Source organism: Pimephales promelas, chromosome 10, assembly GCF_988280905.1.
Source record: "Pimephales promelas chromosome 10, fPimPro1.hap1.1, whole genome shotgun sequence".
NCBI lineage: Eukaryota > Metazoa > Chordata > Actinopteri > Cypriniformes > Leuciscidae > Pimephales > Pimephales promelas.
This window is the reverse complement of record NC_142778.1, coordinates 18400001-18420000: the sequence shown is the minus strand read 5'-3', so window position 1 is coordinate 18420000 and position 20000 is coordinate 18400001. Positions and strand designations below refer to the sequence as shown.

General features: G+C 37.7%; 1 protein-coding gene and 1 long non-coding RNA gene across 5 annotated transcripts in view; both read left to right on the top strand.

Annotated features, from left to right (window-relative positions):
* LOC148977394 (uncharacterized) overlaps nucleotides 1–20000 on the top strand; it is a 72999-nt gene that overhangs the window by 32199 nt on the left and 20800 nt on the right. The window lies entirely within an intron of this gene.
* Nucleotides 1–20000, top strand: part of pak1 (p21 protein (Cdc42/Rac)-activated kinase 1) — a 49965-nt gene that overhangs the window by 13655 nt on the left and 16310 nt on the right. For 2 of the 4 annotated variants that reach the window (XM_039663718.2, XM_039663720.2), the window contains exons 2-3: nucleotides 15962–16178; nucleotides 19664–19758. In XM_039663718.2, the coding sequence (XP_039519652.1) occupies nucleotides 15986–16178; nucleotides 19664–19758 (288 nt within the window). In that variant the 5' untranslated portion in view covers nucleotides 15962–15985. Of the gene's footprint in view, nucleotides 1–14315; nucleotides 14458–15961; nucleotides 16179–19663; nucleotides 19759–20000 lie in introns of those variants that run through there. The other 2 variants (XM_039663719.2, XM_039663723.2) reach the window with 2 other exon arrangements.

Genomic DNA, 20000 nt, shown 5'->3' with positions numbered 1-20000 from the left:
CACGGGAACGGGGCGGTGGAGCGTTTTTAAGATTTCCACTCTGGAGAGTGGTTTCACTTTTTTGCGTTTTTAAGCCTCAAAAACGCCGTCGCCGTGTAAACGAAAGGCACATTCGATAAAATATTTTTACGTTTTCACCCGCGAGCGTTCTCGTGTAAACATGGCTAGCTGTTTTAAGAAACCGACTGAAAAGACTGATTAGTTTGACTTTGACTGATTAGACCGATTCGTTTGACTGATTAGATCCACCTGTGTGTGTATGTGTGTGTGTGTGTGTGTTTAATGTGATATTAATTGTTGTGGAACTACTTCATCACAGTTTTGAAAAGGGTCCAATAACCTTGTGCGTCTCTGAGCAACATACTGCAACATTTTTGAACAAATATTTTTAGAGAATAATTCAACTAACTCATGAAGAAAGCCATATGTTTTTGTTCCTGAGTTTAATTCATCAGTGTTTTTGAATGAATCAGTTGAATGAATAAATCAGTGACTCGCTCATTAAGACGGTCATTTGTCACCACACACTGGCATGTCAATGTTTCCTGCAGAAAGAGTCAACACTAATGCATATTGGCCCATTTATATTTGAATCTATGAAAAAATCATTGTAAATCGCTCCCCTCAAACATGCACCATAGTTGGACACAAAACAATTAGTCTTTCTTCCTCTTTCTTTGGTCTGTTTCTCTGGTTTCAGCACTATATACCTGATACCTATGAGCCTTCTGTTATTATAGCAGCAGAGGTGAGTGAGGTTGGTGGGGGTGGTTTGATGAATAATAGAAAAGATCTATTCCTCTACAGGCTATGCATTGTTCTCATTTCACTCCTAAAATCTCTCACAAGCTCCCAAACACACCAGAAAGTTCATAGAGAGAGTTTATTCTACATACATGTTTTTGTTTTCTTACATATTGATTGATTTATTTTCTTAAATTATTGATTTATTTGTCTTTTCTTAAATATTGATTTATTTATATTTTTATAATTTTAATATAAATAATATATTATATAATTAAATTATATAATAATATAAAATATTTATAGAATTGAGTAAAAATATATTTATTAGAGGTGTTTGCAAAGGCAAACATTACCATTACTTTTGCTCATAAGTGTGAGAAATGTGATCAGACTTTCAGATATCCACTTGTTGGTTAAATATTTTGATAAGTCCTGGCAGCCACAGAAAATATTTTAGCATCATACGGGTGATGTTTCTGTGTGTATTCACCTCTTGCATTTCTATTTATAAAAAAAAAATCTAGTTTTGATTCCAAAGGAATCCAAGGGTGGGTCAGGGAATGTTTCGCACATGATGTCATGAGATTACAGTACTTTGACTGGCCCTTAGAGAGAAAACAGAGAGTTTTAGTTGGCTTTGAGCGAAAAGTCGAAACGCAAGGCAGTCTGGGATACGTGCAGCTAACTACAGCAATGGGACTTAAATTGAGCTGAAGTGTCTCCCTTAAGCACTAGTAACATGATCATCTTTTTGCTGTCTTTGGAATAAGAAGTCGTAAAAGCCAATGTGTGTTTTGAATGTGTGCATGAGCCGCTGTAATTTTCGTTTTTGTGATCCGGTATTGCCTACGTTGAGAGGACTAAATGTTCCCTCAAGAATAGTAAAACCTGAAATCACATGCATAGTAGTGGGCGCTTAACAGTTCCTGTGAGATAATGTCTTTATTAACATAATATATAATGTCTTACTTGAAATAGAAAATGCTAAAAGGTTTGTGTACAGGTAGGGTTAAGGTATGGAAAATACCATTAGCCCGTGGAAAGTCAATGGAAAGTCCACACTAACATGTATGTGTGTCTCTGCATTATAGAGGTTTCCTGACATCAGCGATAGTGGTGTGATTTATCTTACCACTGTGCTGCTCACTTTATTTTATGTTGGGTACGAACATTAAGCGATATTACACCCAATCTGCTCCATCGGCACTGGAGCCAAACCTCCTGCACTGCTGGCATTACTGTCTGAGAGACCGAGAGAGATTTATTTAAGAGGAGGAATGGCAGGAAAATGGGAGGGTGTGTATTGACCTATAATTCGTATAGGCATCAGGATGACGCTATCTACGTAGGCTATTGTTGAAATCGCTTTTCAATGTTTGCTCGCTTTTCAGTTTGGGTTTAGAATTCACGATCTCATGTACTCTGTGTATATGGGGCGGCAAGTTAAGATATTTGTCAGTGATGCTATATAAATATATAGTGCTGTAGCGGCGCGTCGATGATTCGACGTCAAAATTGCGTCGACGTCATATTTTTGCGTCGACGCTTCTTTATTTATTTATTTTTTTGCATGTTCCCGGCGGTACAGCTTTCCACACACACGTGGGAGACCGAAGCATTGCGGAATAGAGGACGAAGACAACTAGAAGTGAATGTGCTATCCATTAAATGAATCACACACAGTAAACAAACCCTTAAAAAAAACTTTGCAATTTAGACGCGCAAACTGCGTGCTGGTGTGGTGAGACGTACAAGCTCGGGCAGATTCGGCTTGAAGACGTTCATCCCGGACACGGCACCGCACGCGCTGTTACAAAAAAGGCGTACACAGCCACAGACTTCCTGGTCTTGCGCACCCAACGCGTCATTTTTGCCCCACGCACATTCGCGCTCGTGCGGACGTGTGGAGTAGCCTATAAACAAGGCTTTACTCCGTGTCAGCACGCGCTCTGATCAGTAGGTGTAGAAACCTCTCCTGATTCATCTCCATCAGTAGCAGCCTCCAATCGCACCACTACCTCCGCCTCCGTTTCCCTCCTCAGCTGATATTAATATTTAAACATTCTCTATGATAAAAACTGTTTGTAAAAAAAATATTTTAATAACACGGTTTTGGCGGTTGTAGAGTTATAATGATGGTATTCAAATACATAACCTTAGACTAACGTTAGCCAGCTTATAGTATCTCAGTATGCTAGTATTTATTTGAGATACATTGTTTTTTTTTTGTATTAATTGAGCAGCAGAAAAATATTCTTTATATTAGTCGTCCAATTAGTCATTAGATTAGTCGACTAATCGATAAAATAATCGCCCAACTAATCGTTTAGTTAATAATCGTTTACCCCAGCCCTATAAATATCAAATTGTGTAGAGGAAAGGGTTGAAATTGGTGATATAAGTGTATATGACTTTAAATAAGTAAATATGTATTCAATACAATATAAAAAATGGCAAATATTCCTATTGTTAATTATAATATTTCACTGTAATATTTCGCTGCGTTCACATCATTATAACCGTAATTACAAGATGGCATGAGCTCTGTAAGTTGTTTACATTCATTGTTATTGTAATGTTATGTGCTTTTGAGTCATGAGGTAATAACGCCATCTCTAGTGACACTTTGCAGACTCTGCTCTAGCTGTTCGTTCATGTGTTTTGAAGGAGGCGTGGCTTTGGAAATGCTTCAAAGGGAGGGTGGGATCTTATGCTTTCAAACCTAGCTTGCTATTGCTAGCCTTTCTGAATTTGCCTACCCTTCCTTTAACTGTATTAATATTGCTGTGGACTGCATAAACCAATTAATATGCAAAACTTTTAAGAATTTTACAGATCACAATCTACCATGTGACAACCACACGGCTCCAATCCGTCCCCGACGGATGCATTTTAACCAAATAAACACATCATTTCCAAAAACAACATGGGAAACAGGAAGTACACACTTTCAGGGGAGCCATAAAACTTCAATTTATGTCCCATCATTTGTCCAGCAACCAGACGGGGCCGCATCCCTGATGCTCGGAGGGACGGCAGAGCTCAAACGCACTGGCATAATCTATGAGACACGTCTCAGCGTGACGCTCCAATCTAGATCTATGTGCGTCGCTCACTCAGAGGGGATTATTAATGAGACCCCCGGTGAAATGTTAGTTTAAGGAACATACAGCCATCTTGCTTGCCGAGTCCTTTGGGAGACGAGAAAGAGAGACAATAGCATCTATTTTTTGGGGGTGGAAGGGAGGGTCTCTACGGGACTCTAAACTCAAGGGGGAAGGGATTATATCCTGGTTCGCAGCACAGGACAAGAGAGCGGATCTGTGATGGCACATTCAGGAGTTTGACTAACAGAATGGCCTGTAAGAAACTAAAGACAGTGTCTGTGAGGTCGATTTCATTGATCTGCTTCTGGTTCAAGGTTCTTCCTTAGCTCGGTACTGCTGAGTGCTTGAAGATCTCGGGATCTTAGATCAATACTGTGACTCATGGGTAATTCTTCCTTGTCAGACTACAGCGAGACTCAGGATAGAGAAATCCAAACATAGCATGTCTATGTTTAACCATAAAATCTCTCTTTATGACTAAAGCACATAAAATGATACAGCTTAGATGGATTGAAATGCATGAATTGAAATGTGAGATTTATTTTAAAAGCATCTAATGGAATACAAAGTGTTTGCTGGATTTGACTGCAAGTTACGTGCCATTTAAGAATGTGAGTGTTGATCTCACAAAATCGTTGACCGAATTGTGCATCCCTGAAAATAAACTATGATGTTCAATAAAGATTTATCCCAAATGATCCATCCCTACACAAGAATTTTTATACGATAAACAATTCTGGTACTGTGTTCAGTCTACACTTGATGTCCAATCTGTGCCTAAAGCCGAAAACCAGCTGAGATCCAGTGATCTAGATTACATATCTTGTATTTGTGTTTGTCTGTAACTATTTAGTACTGTATTGCCAGCTAAATTTGACAAAAATAATCAGCCCATTCTCACCCCCAAGGCGTCACTTAACTGACGCCTTGGGAAGCATTTGGACATGCTTCAATATCTGACGCTTTAGGCGCCCTTTAGCGTCAGTTAGATGACACCCTAGGATCGCGTGTACACTACCCCCACCCCACACCTAAACCTAACCGCGTCCTCTAACTGACGCTTTCCTTTAGCGTCAGTTAGATGACGCCGTAGGATCGCGTCATGTAAGTGACGCTAAAGGGCGCCTAAAACGTCAAATATTGAAGCATGGTCAAAGGTGACGCCTTGGGGTGAGAATGCGTTGAAATAATCCTTTCGTGGGAAAAAACAATAAATTAAAAGTATTTTTTTTTCTTTTAAACAATTCTTGAAATGCAGAAAGTTTTGCATTACGGTTAGGTTGTAGTATTTACCGAGACATTATTTTTTGGAGATACAAGGGTCCGTGGCTCTACCATTAGAGAAAGCGTAATGGCTAACTTGGATCAAATGTGCTTTGATAACTAATTACATTACAGCCTTGAAATCATTGAATTTCATTCAGAGTTGTTGTGTGACAGTCAATCACTGTTTATGGATACTAAATGAATGAGAAGTGCCGTAAACTGAATCATACCTGTCGCGACGCTCAATTGTCTGTGACTTCTCTTATAAACAACATTTTCTTCATTGTAAACTCTAAAAATAGATAGATCCAGCAAACGTATTGAAGGCAAGGCAATGAGCTCTTGATTCATTAAATGATTACCTATTTCCCCACAAAAGCTTAGTGAAGCCTCTCCTCCATCGACATCCATTAAAAAAAGGCCTTGTCTCCTTCCCTGCGTATTGCAGCATAAGCAAGTGTTACACTTTTTTGGCTAAGGTTGCAGGCTTGCCTTCAAGTGGCTTTGGTATTTATAATTAGCTTTATTTCGAAACCGTATACGTTTAAGGAAAGTAAACGTGTTTGCGTGTGAGAGAGACTTGATAAAGTCTCCCTCCATCCTCTATGAGGTTTGCCATGCTACCAGTACAAAATGATGGTCTGGACAGTTCACTTGTGTTAATGTGTGTGTTTGCATGTTATGCTCAAGTTTATCCAACACTAATCCAAGTATCCAAGACTAATCCAAGAGCTAAGCCAATTTGAACCAGTCTGACAAATGTTGAGTTCAAGTATTATTATGGTCACTGAGGAAATCATGTGTTGTAGGGTGTCATTTAATTCTCTGTCTGTTGATTTCTATGTAAATTGGCCATGTTTCTTCTGTACCATCTGCTCTAGTTGGGCTCTGGCCGTGGCAGCATCACGACTCCAGATATTGGATGATCTCAGTAGTTCCGCTACACATGCTTGACTAGCTTTGTTATATTAACAATAACCTAACCCCCCAAATTTAATTTTGTTTGAATAACAAACAGCCTTATTTGCTTAAAGGGTTAGTTCACCCAAAAATGAAAATTCTGTCAGTATTTACTCACCCTCATGTTGTTCCAACCCCGTAAGACCTTCGTTCATCTTCGCAAGACAAATTAATATATTAAAGATATTAAGATCGCCCCTTGCATACTAGTCCATACCCAGATAGCAAACTGACATTGAATCAACGTGGAAATATGACATCGAAACAACGTTGATCTGACATTGTTTTGCTCATCGAATTAACGTTGAACCAACGTCAGACGCGTCATTCTTTCAAAACTAACGGAAAATCAACTTGAAATCAACGCGTTGTTTCAACGTTATGAAAGCAAACCGATTTTCGATTTCATTTATCTTTGAAGAATGCCGCGTCTGACGTTGGTTCAACGTTAATTCGATGAGCAAATCAACGTTGTTTCAATGTCATGAGAGACGTCGTTTCCACATTGATTCAATGTCAGTTTGCTGTCTGGGTAGGCTTCTTGAGGGAATGACTTGCTGTCCTCAAAGTCATTAAAGACATCGTTAAAATAGTCCAAGTGACTACAGGGGCTCAATCTTAAGTTTATCAAACGACGAGAACACTTTTGTGCACAAAAAAACAACAAAAATAACGACTTTATTTCAACTGTTCGTTTATTTCACCCTCTGCGCGAGTCAGGTTACTAGTTTAAAAGCGTAAGCTTCTGTTATTGTACGTCACACGCATCACACGTGACCAGCGTCGGCCAATAGTGAGCCTTCGTGTGACGTAGCTTTACGCAATCACACTACGTTAACTGACTACAGGCCCATGGAGAGGGAAGTGAATAGTTGAAATAAAGTCGTTATTTTTGTTTGTTTTTGCGCACAAAAAGTGTTCTCGTCGTTTGATAAAGTTAAAATTGAGCCACAGTAGTCACTTGGACTATTTTAACGATGTCTTTAATGACTTTTCGATGCCAGCAAGAGTCATTCCCTCAAGAAGCCTATGGACTAGTATGCAGGAGCGATCTTAATATCTTAAATATCTTAATTTGTGTTCCGAAGATGAACGAAGGTCTTACGGGGTTGGAACAACATGAGGGTGAGTAAATACTGACAGAATTTTCATTTTTGGGTGAACTAACCCTTTAATTTAGAAGTTGTTTTCAAATTGTGCACACCCCCAACATTTAGGCCAAGTTTGTCCCCTTAATATGCTTAATGAAACCCCACACATGTATCTACTTTTTATACCATGATAATCATTGAAGTACCCTGAGGTATGATGACAGTGGATCATTTAAATATGGTTATTTTTCAGTATTCCATCCGATTCCAATTTCGTACTGCATATTTACTTCACATTAAAGTTGCATTATACTATTTTCTGGCATAATAATGTGGTGCTGTGTTCTTTTTCTCAGAGGTTTCAACTTCACATCTGTGAGTTCGATATTCCTTCGTGCCTCAGAAAAATTATTGAGGAGCTGTGCTTTTTTAATTTATGATAAAATATACACTAAAAGTGTCTGCCTGCACCCCACCCTGTGTAGATCATTAGCATGTACATAAAGCTGCAACACTGTTTTTCCGTCTGTGAGACCGACCTCCGGCACTGTTGTGATCATCTCTCTTAGTTTGAATAGATGCCAGGCTATGCACACACACACATGCATTGCTCATTCTCACATCATCCATCTTTGAACATCAGAATATGCAAGTATTTTGTCTGGAGGGCGTGTGTGTGTGCGTGTTTAAGATGACGGGGCGGCCTGCTACCCAGTTTAACCCTGGAAGAGCGCGTCCTCCTGTGTAGATGTGAGCGTGTGTTTTTTTTTTTTTTTTTTTTTTAAAGCTGGATCTCCAGGGAACAACAGACTGTTAGAAAGCAGAGTTTGATATATTCTGTGCATGATTGCGCTGCCATAGAGTTTTCAGAAAGTTATGAATATTCAACTGTTCCAATATCACAGAAGTTTTGAGTTGGAATGATAAATGCATTGATTAGTAGTACCACTGTTTTTAAATGCATTTGCGCACATTGAAAATGAATATTTATCAGGAAATAATGTATAACTTTCTCTTTCCAAGAGGATTTTAATTCTTTTAATTCATTCTAATACATCAGCATAAAAGTCATTTTAGACATTTTGGTAAAAGACTGTGAAAACAAACTTATTAAATTATTTTATTTCCTTTACAATAATGTTTAGTGATGAATCATGCATATTATGACCAAGAACATTTATTAGGAAAGCAAAAATGATTTCATGTTGACTTAAAAAGGCCACTGTGTATGTCGACTGGATCGTCCAGAGACTCTGATGTGCAGTCAGGTCTCAGTGGTCTTGTTATGAAACGAATCCGTCATGTCTGTGTGTGAGCCCATCAGTGTCATAAAGTGTTTGGGCGTCATAGAGAAGTTCAAATGAGGTCTAACAGAAAGACGAGTGTAAATGTATCCTCTGGAGGAGAGAGAGAGAGAGACAGGTTCGTTTCATTTGTAATGTCTTCATTGGAAGAGAGCTGCAAAAAAAGCAGATTGAATGCCTATACACCTTACATATTCGTTAAAATTATAAATGCAAAGTGGCCACAGATATTACATTGTCGTGCACAAGATACAGTACTACTAACTACAGAAATTTTGCAAGATTAGTGCCATGATTTTTGTATGAGGCTTTGTTTTCTTAAATATGTCTAGGAAATTTTCTTTAAAGGTGCTATATGTAACTTTTCTTCTAAAATGAATCCTGTTTTTATTGCCTGTGTGTGAAGGGGTTGTAATCACACATTACAATGATCCACTTGTGGGGTTTTGCTATTACCTCTGAAGGACAGTATTCCTATTTCTATGTGAAGTCTCCGGGTCGGATTTTCTGTGAAATCCATCGGATGTGACGTGCACGCGCGCTCCCGAGCCTCTCTCCTTTTTATATACAGTCTGTGCGACGGCACCGCAGCTGACGACATGAGTCTGATAACACTAAAAAACTCCTGCCTCCAGCACAACACACACTCCAACACAAACTCCACATAAATATAAAAAACAAAACAAAGTTTTATCTGCTGAAGCTCGTCAGGCCAAACGTGAATTGGATCGACTTGCGAAAACACGGATCAACATCGTCAGAGCGTTTGAATTATAGAGAGTGAATTATATTGAATTATATATTTGAATTATATTTTTCTGATTTCAAATTATATTGAATTATATATTTGAATCATATTTTTCTGATAAATTACAAGTTTTAAGATATGCTGAAAAAATGTTAAACCGTAATGAAATAGAGAAATAGAACATACAAGGTTAACTACAACATATGAGACATGAAATGAATACAAAAGACTGTTCCAGGATAACAAAAAGTAGGTGCTTTAGGACGTAACTTTTATTTTATGTACTAGATCTACTGACTAACGTCACTCATCCCACTACTATCATATTGTATAATACACATTTCCAAACCCGTTCAGGACAGTAATGTTACTTCCTACAATCTTACTTTTATGTTCAGTAGTTCACTAACTGTTTTCGTTATCATATTATATACATTTACCTATGTTGACATTGCTGATTGTGAAAGATACACAAATAGTTAGTGAAATGTAAAAATTGGTTGCAATCTGAAACATCACCAATAGAGGCCACTAAAAAATACATGCACACCTTTAATGTTTGTATAGACCATTTTGCAAGATGTAAACAACACTTGTCCAGAAACACTTCCTGCTTCAGTTTGTAAATGCTTTCTTTATTTCAAATGTAAAGAAAACATCTTAAAGCTGTGTGTTTAACTTTTGATTCAGTTGTAAATGTTCTGTTGGTTGTATTTTATTCCAACTTTTATGTAGTGTTAAAAAACTGAAACAGGAAGTGGTTCTGGACCAGTGTTGTTTACATCTCGCAATTATGGTTACAAAAACTAATTGTATTATTTTCTTAATTTTTCTTTCAGTCATTTAAAAAAAACTTTTTTATTCATTAAAATAAAGCTGAAACAAAAAATTTAACATTAGATGAAAACCTTAACTTGAAACACCCCCCCCCCCCCACACACACACACACACACATACACAAAACTCAACAACTAAAATGAAAGGGAAAACTGAAAATATAAAAATAAAAGCTCATTCAAAATATGATTTTGTGATGTATTTCTGACTGAATGTAATTTTACTCTAAGGAAGAGACATCCTGTGTATATACACATTCTCTCACGTGTCTCTGTTTAGTATAATTTTCTTAACACCAGCTTGAAGGTGAGATTAAACCGCATGTGTGCCAGTTCTGTCTCTGCATGTCTTCACAAAGGTAATGAAAATCTCATAAAGGCCGTTTCACGCAGCCTGAGGCAAATTAACCACATGTCAGAGAAATGATTTCAGGAAACCTTTACTAAAACCTGTCCGGTGACTTGAAAGAATGCCACAACAGTGATTAGTGATTAGCATGTGCGAGGAGTTATCAGAAACCCTGCTTATATCCTGTCCAGAATTCATTTTTTCTTACGTGTACAAACTCACCTGCTTAACAAGATAAATCCAAAATTTCACACAAATCCTACATTTATAGCAATGGCTATTTAAATAGCTGAAGAAGCCTCTGTGCTTCCATCACACCTCGCTCTGTTACACCTCTAGAGAGATCAGAGCTATTCTCATCCTGAATGATGTGTCTTTTGTTCATCTCACTTGTGCTAAGAAAAACCCATCTGATCTCTGTCAGGAGTCAGGACCTCCACATGCAGTGTCATTTTAGTTATAGTTAAGTAGTTTTATTATTAAAGAGAACCTAATGCCTTGATTTAGTTTTAGGGTTCTTCTAGACACTTACATTAACACCTTATTTTTCACATATTTGACATTGTTGCAGCACCTCTTTTTCCAGTCTGACTGTAACGCTCTGTTTAGTTCATGTCTCTATGAAGCCCCTCCTTCCGAAAAATGCAATATGCTCTGATTGGTCTGCTGGACCAGTGTGTTGTGATTGGTCAACCGCTTCGAGCGTGTTTGGGAAATGTCACGCCCCTTACATCCATAACCATTACATTTTAATACGTTTTTAGTTGTTAACAATAACGACACTGTCCACATGGTATTCTGGCTGGGTAACATTCCAGTTTATGTGTTGAGAAACATTGCTAATTGAGTTTTAGTTGTTAATTTTAACTGGTGTTGTGTTTTATTAAAGGGATAGTTCACTTTGAAATTAATTTTTGATATGTTTTAGCTTACCTCAAGGGCATCCAAGATGTAGGTGTCTTTGTATCCACAGTATTTTCAATTTTGATATTTTTAGGTCAAACCGTTCTTGTCTATCAGTCATATAATGGAGGTCTATGGTCACCACCTCAAAGAGCATGCACAGAGAAGTCCAAATTAAACATGATTTAATGACTCGTAAATGTAAGTACACATTGATGGCCTAAGACACGAAACATGCGGTTTGTATGAGAAAATGAACAGTATTTATATCGTTTTTACCTCTTGTAAATACAGCCACGTCCAGGTGATCTGAGGCCGTGGGAGCTTCAGTCTGCGCAAGCGCTGGAAAGCGCCGGAAGTGATCTCTCGCGTGGTTGCGAAAAAAAATTCAATGTTGTCTGTTGATATATATATCGAAATCGTTTTCCATTGTGATTTCCTGTATATCTAAATATGTTTAGATCTTCACAGTGAAAGGTAACTTTTTCTATGTTTAAACAATGAGTGACGCACAAGCGATCACTTCCTGCGCTTGCGCAGACTAAAGCGTCCACGCCCTCAGATCACTTGGACGTGGCTGTGGTTACACGAGGTAAAACGATATAAATACTGTTCGTTTTCTCACACAAACCGCTCGTTTCATGTCTTACGCCATCAATGTGTACTTACATTTACGAGTCATTAAATCATGGGTCATTAAATAATATAGGACCCCCTATATTATGCATTATATGACTGACAGACAAGAACGGTTTGACCTAAAAATATCAAAATTGAAAATACTGTGGAAACAAAGACACCTACATCTTGGATGCCCTTGAGGTAAGCTTAAACATATCAAAAATGAATTTCAAAGTGAACTATCTTGCCATGTTGGTCTTAGAAGTTCCTTGAAATACCATGAATATGTAAAGTACCACAGTATTCCACCTCATCTTTCCGTAACTTGACGCTCTAGAAGTTAATGAACTGAATTGCATGCGTCTTGCGGAAGAACATAGTAGCCGGAGCTTCTTCTCTCAGTTTGTGTCTGACAAGTAACAGGTACTGGGCTACACTGCAGTTGTTTGACCCAAACCTGTCTAATAGTCAGAATATAAACATTAATTATAGGTGTACTGTGATTCAGGATGAGACAAAAACATGGAAAATGGATTCATGATGTACTCACTCCTTTTATAATTTTTTATAAATTTTGAACACAAAAATAACGGAGTGGTGGGATTTGTGCATCAGCATCATTTAGCCTGTTTCCAGTCAGTGTTTCAATTGAAATCAATGGGATGAATGAATTTGAGTGAATGTTTTTTTGAATCAGAAGTTCAGAACCCATTGATTGTTTGAAGGAAAATCAAGGGAGCTGAATGCAGCAGGTGAAGACGAAGAAGTGAAATACTATAAGCGATCAGTTATGGTACTTGACAAACAAATGACTAAGCGCAGGCCGAACCACATGTTCAATTTCTCGCCAGTACGTCACTTCGCGCTAAAGCGGCTCAGGAAAATCATCTGGTGTTATCATGTCATTTAAGTGTGGACAACCTAATAGTCACAGTTACGCACTAGAACATCTTCCTCTTACGGTATATGCTTGGGATCTATGGTGGTTATTTCTTCTTTTTGCATGTTCTCTTTAAGACAATGAAGGGGACTCTCAAGTTCACTGTGAATGAAGCCCTTTGTTTACGTGAATGAAATGCACCTGAGGTTTGTTAGATGTTTGTGTGTGTGTGCGGGTAACAGCACTGAGGTTAATTTAATTACCAGGGACCAGACCAAAGTCCCTGAGACTCACTCACTTCCTCATTCCTGCTGTTTCACTGGTCTTTGTCTTTAAAACTTTAGTGCACACTCATTATTGCCACTTTATATCATTGACTTTTTTTCTTTATTAGTTTATTATTATTATTATTATTATTATTTGTATCACTTTATTTACCTATTTCTATGTAATTTTTTGATGTATTTGTAATTGTAAAAAAAAGGGGAAGGTCCATGTGCCGGGACTCAAACTCGGGTCATCCGAAACGCATTTGTGCTATTTGTCGGCATGCTGCCCACAAGGCTACAAGCTCCAACGTGTATTTAGTTATCACTTTTCATTATCCAATCACTCTTTCTCTCAGATTTGTTTGTGTTTAACTATTTATTTACCAATTTATTAATTTCATCATGCTAAACTTGTCTCTCAAGTTTATTTATTTTTATTTTTTTAATTTTAAATAATTGTAATTTTTAAATAGATGTGTACAAGTGTTTTTAAGACAGTTGACTTAAAGGCTTAAAGACCTCCAATCTGTGTTTAGTTTAACTAAGCGCGTGTGTGTGTGTTTGTGTGAGAGAGATAAAAGAGACCACAGTGATGACAGGCCTCTGCTAAATGTGACAGTGCTGTCTGAAATGTGAGTCCACATGGGCGTTGTTACTCTGTCTTTGTGTGTGTTTTGTGGGTCAGGTCTATTGTGTCTATTGTGAGGACTAAATGTCTCCACAAGGATAATTCAACCTGGAATCAGCTATAGGCCAGTTAACAATCTCCAAATGGAAAATGGCAAAAATATAAAAATGCATAAACATTTGTGTGAGGATTAGATTTAGGGTTAGGCTATATAAAATGTCCTTAGCTCAGCTATAAACAAAGGTCAATTGAAAGTCCCCCACCATGATAGAAAAGCAAACGTGAAAGTGTAAAGGGTTTCACACGTCCACATGGACCCTGTATGTCTCAAACAGTCATTCACCAGCTGTGTGTGCACGCGTTTAGTGTTTCTGTGACTTTACACACCCGTGCTGGTTTTTTTATTGTGTGTTTTTTTTCCCTCCTGCCTTTTCTATGTCTGGTTGCTTGTGGCTAAAGTGTGTTTACAGGTAATACAGTGTCCTATTTGTACTGTCTGTGTGTTTTTCTCAATCTCTGCTATCATGTTACACCATTCATGGCGAGTCAGTCACAGATCAAACTCATAGTTTTTATTGTTCACCGGTGACATCACATCAGGGAAGGCACAGCCTCTTAAAGCTGGCACACACACACACACAGTCTCTCTCACACACTCTCTCAGCGTCCAGCAGGATCTAGTGGTGGATTTTTTTTATGGGAATACTGGTGGGATTCCTTGTCGGTATGCCGAGAGGTTTTTGGTGAGGTGAAGTTTTACAGAAAATTCAGCTTTTTTGTTGATATCTAGTGGTTAGTGATAGACTTATATTTGGTCATTTTGAGAAAATGTTGTGTAAAAGTAGTTTTACACACACACAAAAAAAAAAAATCTAAAAAGATGTCATAAAATTGTATTGTGTGTGTATATTAGCAGTGTGCTCTCTAGATATAGATTTGGCATTGATTACCATATATCATATTACTACTACTGCTGGCAGTGTGTATGTGTTTTCGATAAATATCGTTTGTTTTGTCAATGTTCAGCTTGGTTTGAGCACAAATATTCCATGTAGTCTCTGTGTGAGCACATACAAGTAAAACCTATACATGGTAATAATAAACAGAGAATAAATAATGAATGGAGAATAACATGTCAAACCGCAGGACGTCAGCTTCCCAAAAGCATTTCATGTTAACTAGCCACAAACCAAAAATAATGCTGTCTGTCCAATATTAAATAACCCTGGTTTGAGTCGAGGTGTCAGGACTGATGTCAGATTCACAGCAATGAGTTGTGTTTTTTTTTTTTTTTTTTTTTTACAGCAAAGATGGGACTGTATTTGGACTGTTTGCTCCTTTCAGAAAAGATTCATAAATGAAAACTCTGTAAAACTTTAGTTTGGGAAACACAAATAGTTTTTCCTCAATAAACTCCTAATTACTGCTTATTGATAGTTATTAAGCTGGTAGTTGTGGTTACATTTAGGTGTGGAGTGAGATTTAGGGGTCAAAATATGGTTATATAGAGAATAAGGCATTAACATGTGCTTTATAAGTACTAATAAACAACCAATATGCTAGTATTATGGAACTAGCTTAGTTAATATTGAATAGTGTTCCCTAAACTAATGTGTTCTTGACAACTCAATGTCATTCATTTATGGTTTAGTTTGTTGAGTTTTATAAGGGCCGAATTACTATTAATATTACTCATATTAGGGTTAGTTATTTGAATAAACACACACACATGCATGCTCAGACATTTTTTTAAACAAGGCTCTTGGACTCACCAAGGCTGCATTTATTTGATTAAAAAACAGTAATATTGTAAAATATCATTACCATTTTAAATAAGAATTAAACCTTTTTTTTCTATTAGAAAATATTTGAACATATTTATTCCTCTGATTTTCAGCATCATTACAGCATTACATTACATCACATCCAGTCTTCAGTGTCACATGATCCTTCAGAAATCATTCTAATTTGTTGATTTGCTGCTCAAGAAATATTTCTTATTATAAATGTTGAAAACAGTTGAACTGCTTCATATTTTTGTGGATACCCTGATGCTTCAGTGGATGTTTCCCTCCTGTCTTGGCTTGACCCCCCCTGCTGTGTCCTAGTTTAATCTAAATACTATTAAAAGAAGATTGGTGGTAATTTGGTAAATCTAATTATGTCTTCAGTTTCATTCCAGCAACCCCTGCTGTTGATTTACTTAAGCCCCTCCCCTTTTCACTAACTCTAGCTCTTAATGGTTGTTTCAGATTTTGCCACGCCCACAGCTGAAGATGTCAGACAATGGGGAAGTAGAAGACAAGCCGCCAGCTCCGCCCATGAGAAACACCAGCACAATGATTGGCTCGTCCAGTAAAGACTCAGGCCCTCTGAATCACGGCTCCAAACCTCTGCCCCCCAACCCAGAGGACAAGAGGAGAAAAGAAGGCTTCATCCGATCCATACTCACCGGAGGAGGAGACAAGAGTGAGTGACAATTATTGCCACTACCTAGTATTGTTTTCTACAACCAAACAAATCTTCCTCAACAGGGTGTTTGGCAGCTCAGAAAAATAATTTCTTTTGGCAATCATTCAAAGTTAGCTTCAGGCTCAAAGGTCACGATCTGTTTAGCAAACAGCAAATTTATGGCCATAAACCTTTGACCGTTGATGTTTCATTTATTCAGAATTACGAACACTATTCAATTGATAACATGCTTCCACTCATGTCTCAAGCGTGTCAAGCGTTCGTCTCACTCTTGCACTCCTGCGTCCTGTGCGGCTCGTGTTTCAGGAAGCCTGTTTTGTGTTAATTACCAGCCCGTTAACACATCATTAATATTAAAGACCCTGCCTGGCTTCAGCATCAAGAAGATGAGGATGAGATCCAGCCGTTGTTTAATAGGCATTAGCAGCATCCGCTCGGATCCGACACACACAGGAACTGGAGCAGAACGCAATAGCTACGTTGAGACTGTGCCAGTCCGTGTTTATATTGTAATATTGTCTTTATGAAAGTCAGCACTTATCCAGAGAACAAATGAGCCTAAAATGGCAGACTAGTGTTAAATATTTACTAAAAAAGAGATTTCTCAAAAACTAGGGGTTGATGAATGAATATTCCAGAAGTATCAATAAATAAATAAATGTTCAATAAGAACAATCAAAATGTGTGTCAAGTTCAAGGGTTACTCTTTCGCCGTAAATCGTTGCGTACGGCCGTCTGCCGGAAGCTAGTTATTTTAGTCAATAAAGTTTTAAATATGGATATTGTTCTTACTCGAATGCATTGCTTCACTTCAGAAAGCCTTTATTGACCCTCGCAGATCTGCGTGAAGCACTTTTATCATGAATAGAATGACTTCCACAGTCAAACAGCCGTTCACTCTCATTATCAAGCTTGGAAGAACCAGGAAATTTTTAATAAGTCCGATTGTATTCATCTGAAAGAAGTATGTCATATATTGGTATGGCTTCAGGGTGAGTAAATCATGGGCTGTAATATATAAATAATTTTTGGGTGAACTATCCCTTTAATGTAGTACAGTATTTGTGACCTGGAACTACTTGTTCATGAAACGGTTTTATTGCGCACCTTCCAGCCAATCAGAATGGAGTATTCAGACAGACCGTGGCTGAATCTGAAATTGCTCCCTAAGTCCCTATTTCCTAGTCCACTAATACAGTTGACTTGAAGGAGTGAATGAAAACGAGGGAGCGAATTCGGTTAAGTGTACATTGGCTGTACACTCGTTATTGCGGTGCAATGTGGGATTGAATGAGTACACCACTACAAATGGATATCACATCAAATAATCCCCTTAATGAGGGTTTGGGGGTGATTTCAGATTCAGCCCATGCATTAATATATTTATATATAGACATCCTCTCACTTTCAACTGTTTTTTTTAGTTTCGTCACGTGTGTGTGTGTGTGGATATTATGAACTTTCAGATTCAACAACTGAGATATAAACTGAACAAATTTCACAGATGTTTGATAAACAAAAATGGATTAATGAGTCCCTGAATAAGGGGAGTGAATATCAAAAATAGCAGTCAGTATCTGTTGTGGCCATCAGCTGCTTTAAAGGGATAGTTCACTTTGAAATTAATTTTTGTTATGTTTTAGCTTACCTCAGGTAAGGCATCCAAGATGTAGGTGTCTTTGTTTCCACAGTATTTTCAATTTTGAAATTTTTAGGTCAAACCGTTCGTGTCTGTCAGTCATATAATGAAGGTCTATGGGGTCCACCTCAAAGAGCATGCACAGAGAAGTCCAAATTAAACATGATTTAATGACTCGTAAATGTAAGTACACATTGATGGCGTAAGACATGAAACGAGCGGTTTGTGTGAGAAAACGAAACATTGTTTATATCGTTTTTACCTCGTGTAACCACAGCCACGTCCAAGTGATCTGAATCAGTTGTCCAATTTCCAACTGAACTGAACTGAACCGTGTCCAACGTTCTGCCAGAAGTGATATCTCGCGTGTGTATGTCACTCATTGTTTACACAGAGATTTCATAAGATTTACCTTTCACTGTGAAGATCTAAACATATTTATATATACAGGAAATCGCAATGGAAGACAATTTCAATATATCTAAATATGTTTAGTGGAAGGTAAAACGTCCGAAATCTCTGTGCAAACAATGAGTGACATACACACATGAGATATCACTTCTGGCGGAACGTTGGACACGGTTCAGTTGGACATTGGACAACTGATTCAGTTTAGTTGGACATGGCTGTGATTACACGAGGTAAAAACGATATAAATAATGTTCGTTTTCTCACACAAACCGCTCGTTTCATGTCTTAGGCCATCAATGTGTACTTACATTTACGAGTCATTAAATCATGTTTAATTTGGACTTCTCTGTGCATGATCTTTGAGGTGGACCCCATATACCGGCATTATATGACTGACAGACAAGAACGGTTTGACCTAAAAACATCAAAATTGAAAATACTGTGGAAACAAAGACACCTATATCTTGGATGCCCTTGAGGTAAGCTAAAACATAACAAAAATTAATTTCAAAGTGACCTTCCCTTTAAGTACTATAGTGCATCTCATCCTCATATAGACTGAGGTAGATCTGTCAGTTATTGATGTAAGATGTTACTTCACTCTTCCACAATAACACCTACAATTTCCCGAACATATCTGAGGGGACATATGTTTACACGTGGTTTGGCACTACAAGGACGATGAGCTGTTCTTCCTGTCTTAGGCATCTTACATTTTGGACATTGCAGTTTATTGCTCTGGGCACATCTGTGTCCCCCATGCCTCCGGCAGGTTCAAGTTATTTGAACTGTCCAACACTTGTAAACAGGTTCATGTGCAAAATGAACTCCTGTGCTATGCCAATGTGGTTGGCTGGCTCATTGTTTTATCTTGTGTTTAGATAGGGGAAACCTTTGACATTAGTTATTGTCCTAGATATATTGTTTTTATGGTTTTTTTGTTGTTGTTTTTTTTTTTTGTTTTAGGTGTGACATCAAGATCTGTCCAGGGACAGCAGATGTAAAATAGCCTACTGGCTAATTCTGGCACACTGTACATTTAATCATGTAGCATTAGTGTGCATTGTCCCTGTTAAATAAACCTGAAATAAATAAATAAAATAAAATAAAAACTGATCCAGCTAGTCAAGTCCTTTAGGCTTATTTGAAAACTACTGGAGCAGGGTTGGAACTAAACTCTGCAGGGCTGTGGCACTTCCTGGTTTTTAACTTTTCCCAATATAGATCTGTAAAGATTTTTTGGATTTTAAATGTAGGCTCCTCTCTGAGTATAATTGAAGTAAATGAAAGATGTATTCATGTGTTCAAAGTCTAATTAATATGGGTTGTATTTTTACAATAAACTATTGGAATCAGCTACATTCAAATATCCATGAACTGTTTTTCTCGTCTCCAACCCAACTGTGTCTCCACCCTTATATTTGTCCCTCAGCCAACAAGAGGAAGGAGCGTCCAGAGATCTCTCTACCGTCGGACTTTGAGCACACCATCCATGTTGGCTTTGATGCCGTCACTGGAGAGTTCACTGTAAGTGTGAGCAAAAAATCATTTTCAACACAATGGTATTTAGAAAAAATAATCAATAATGGCATTTTTACACATGCGTATGTGTCTGTATAATTACACAATCTGTTGTAGTAACATATCTGGATAGTTTGAGATGAAATAGTTTTCATCAAAACACTTTGAACAAAAATTTGTACTTTTCATTGACTACAAAGATAAAATAATCCATGTTTCAGTGGTAAATTAAGACAAATTCTAGCTAA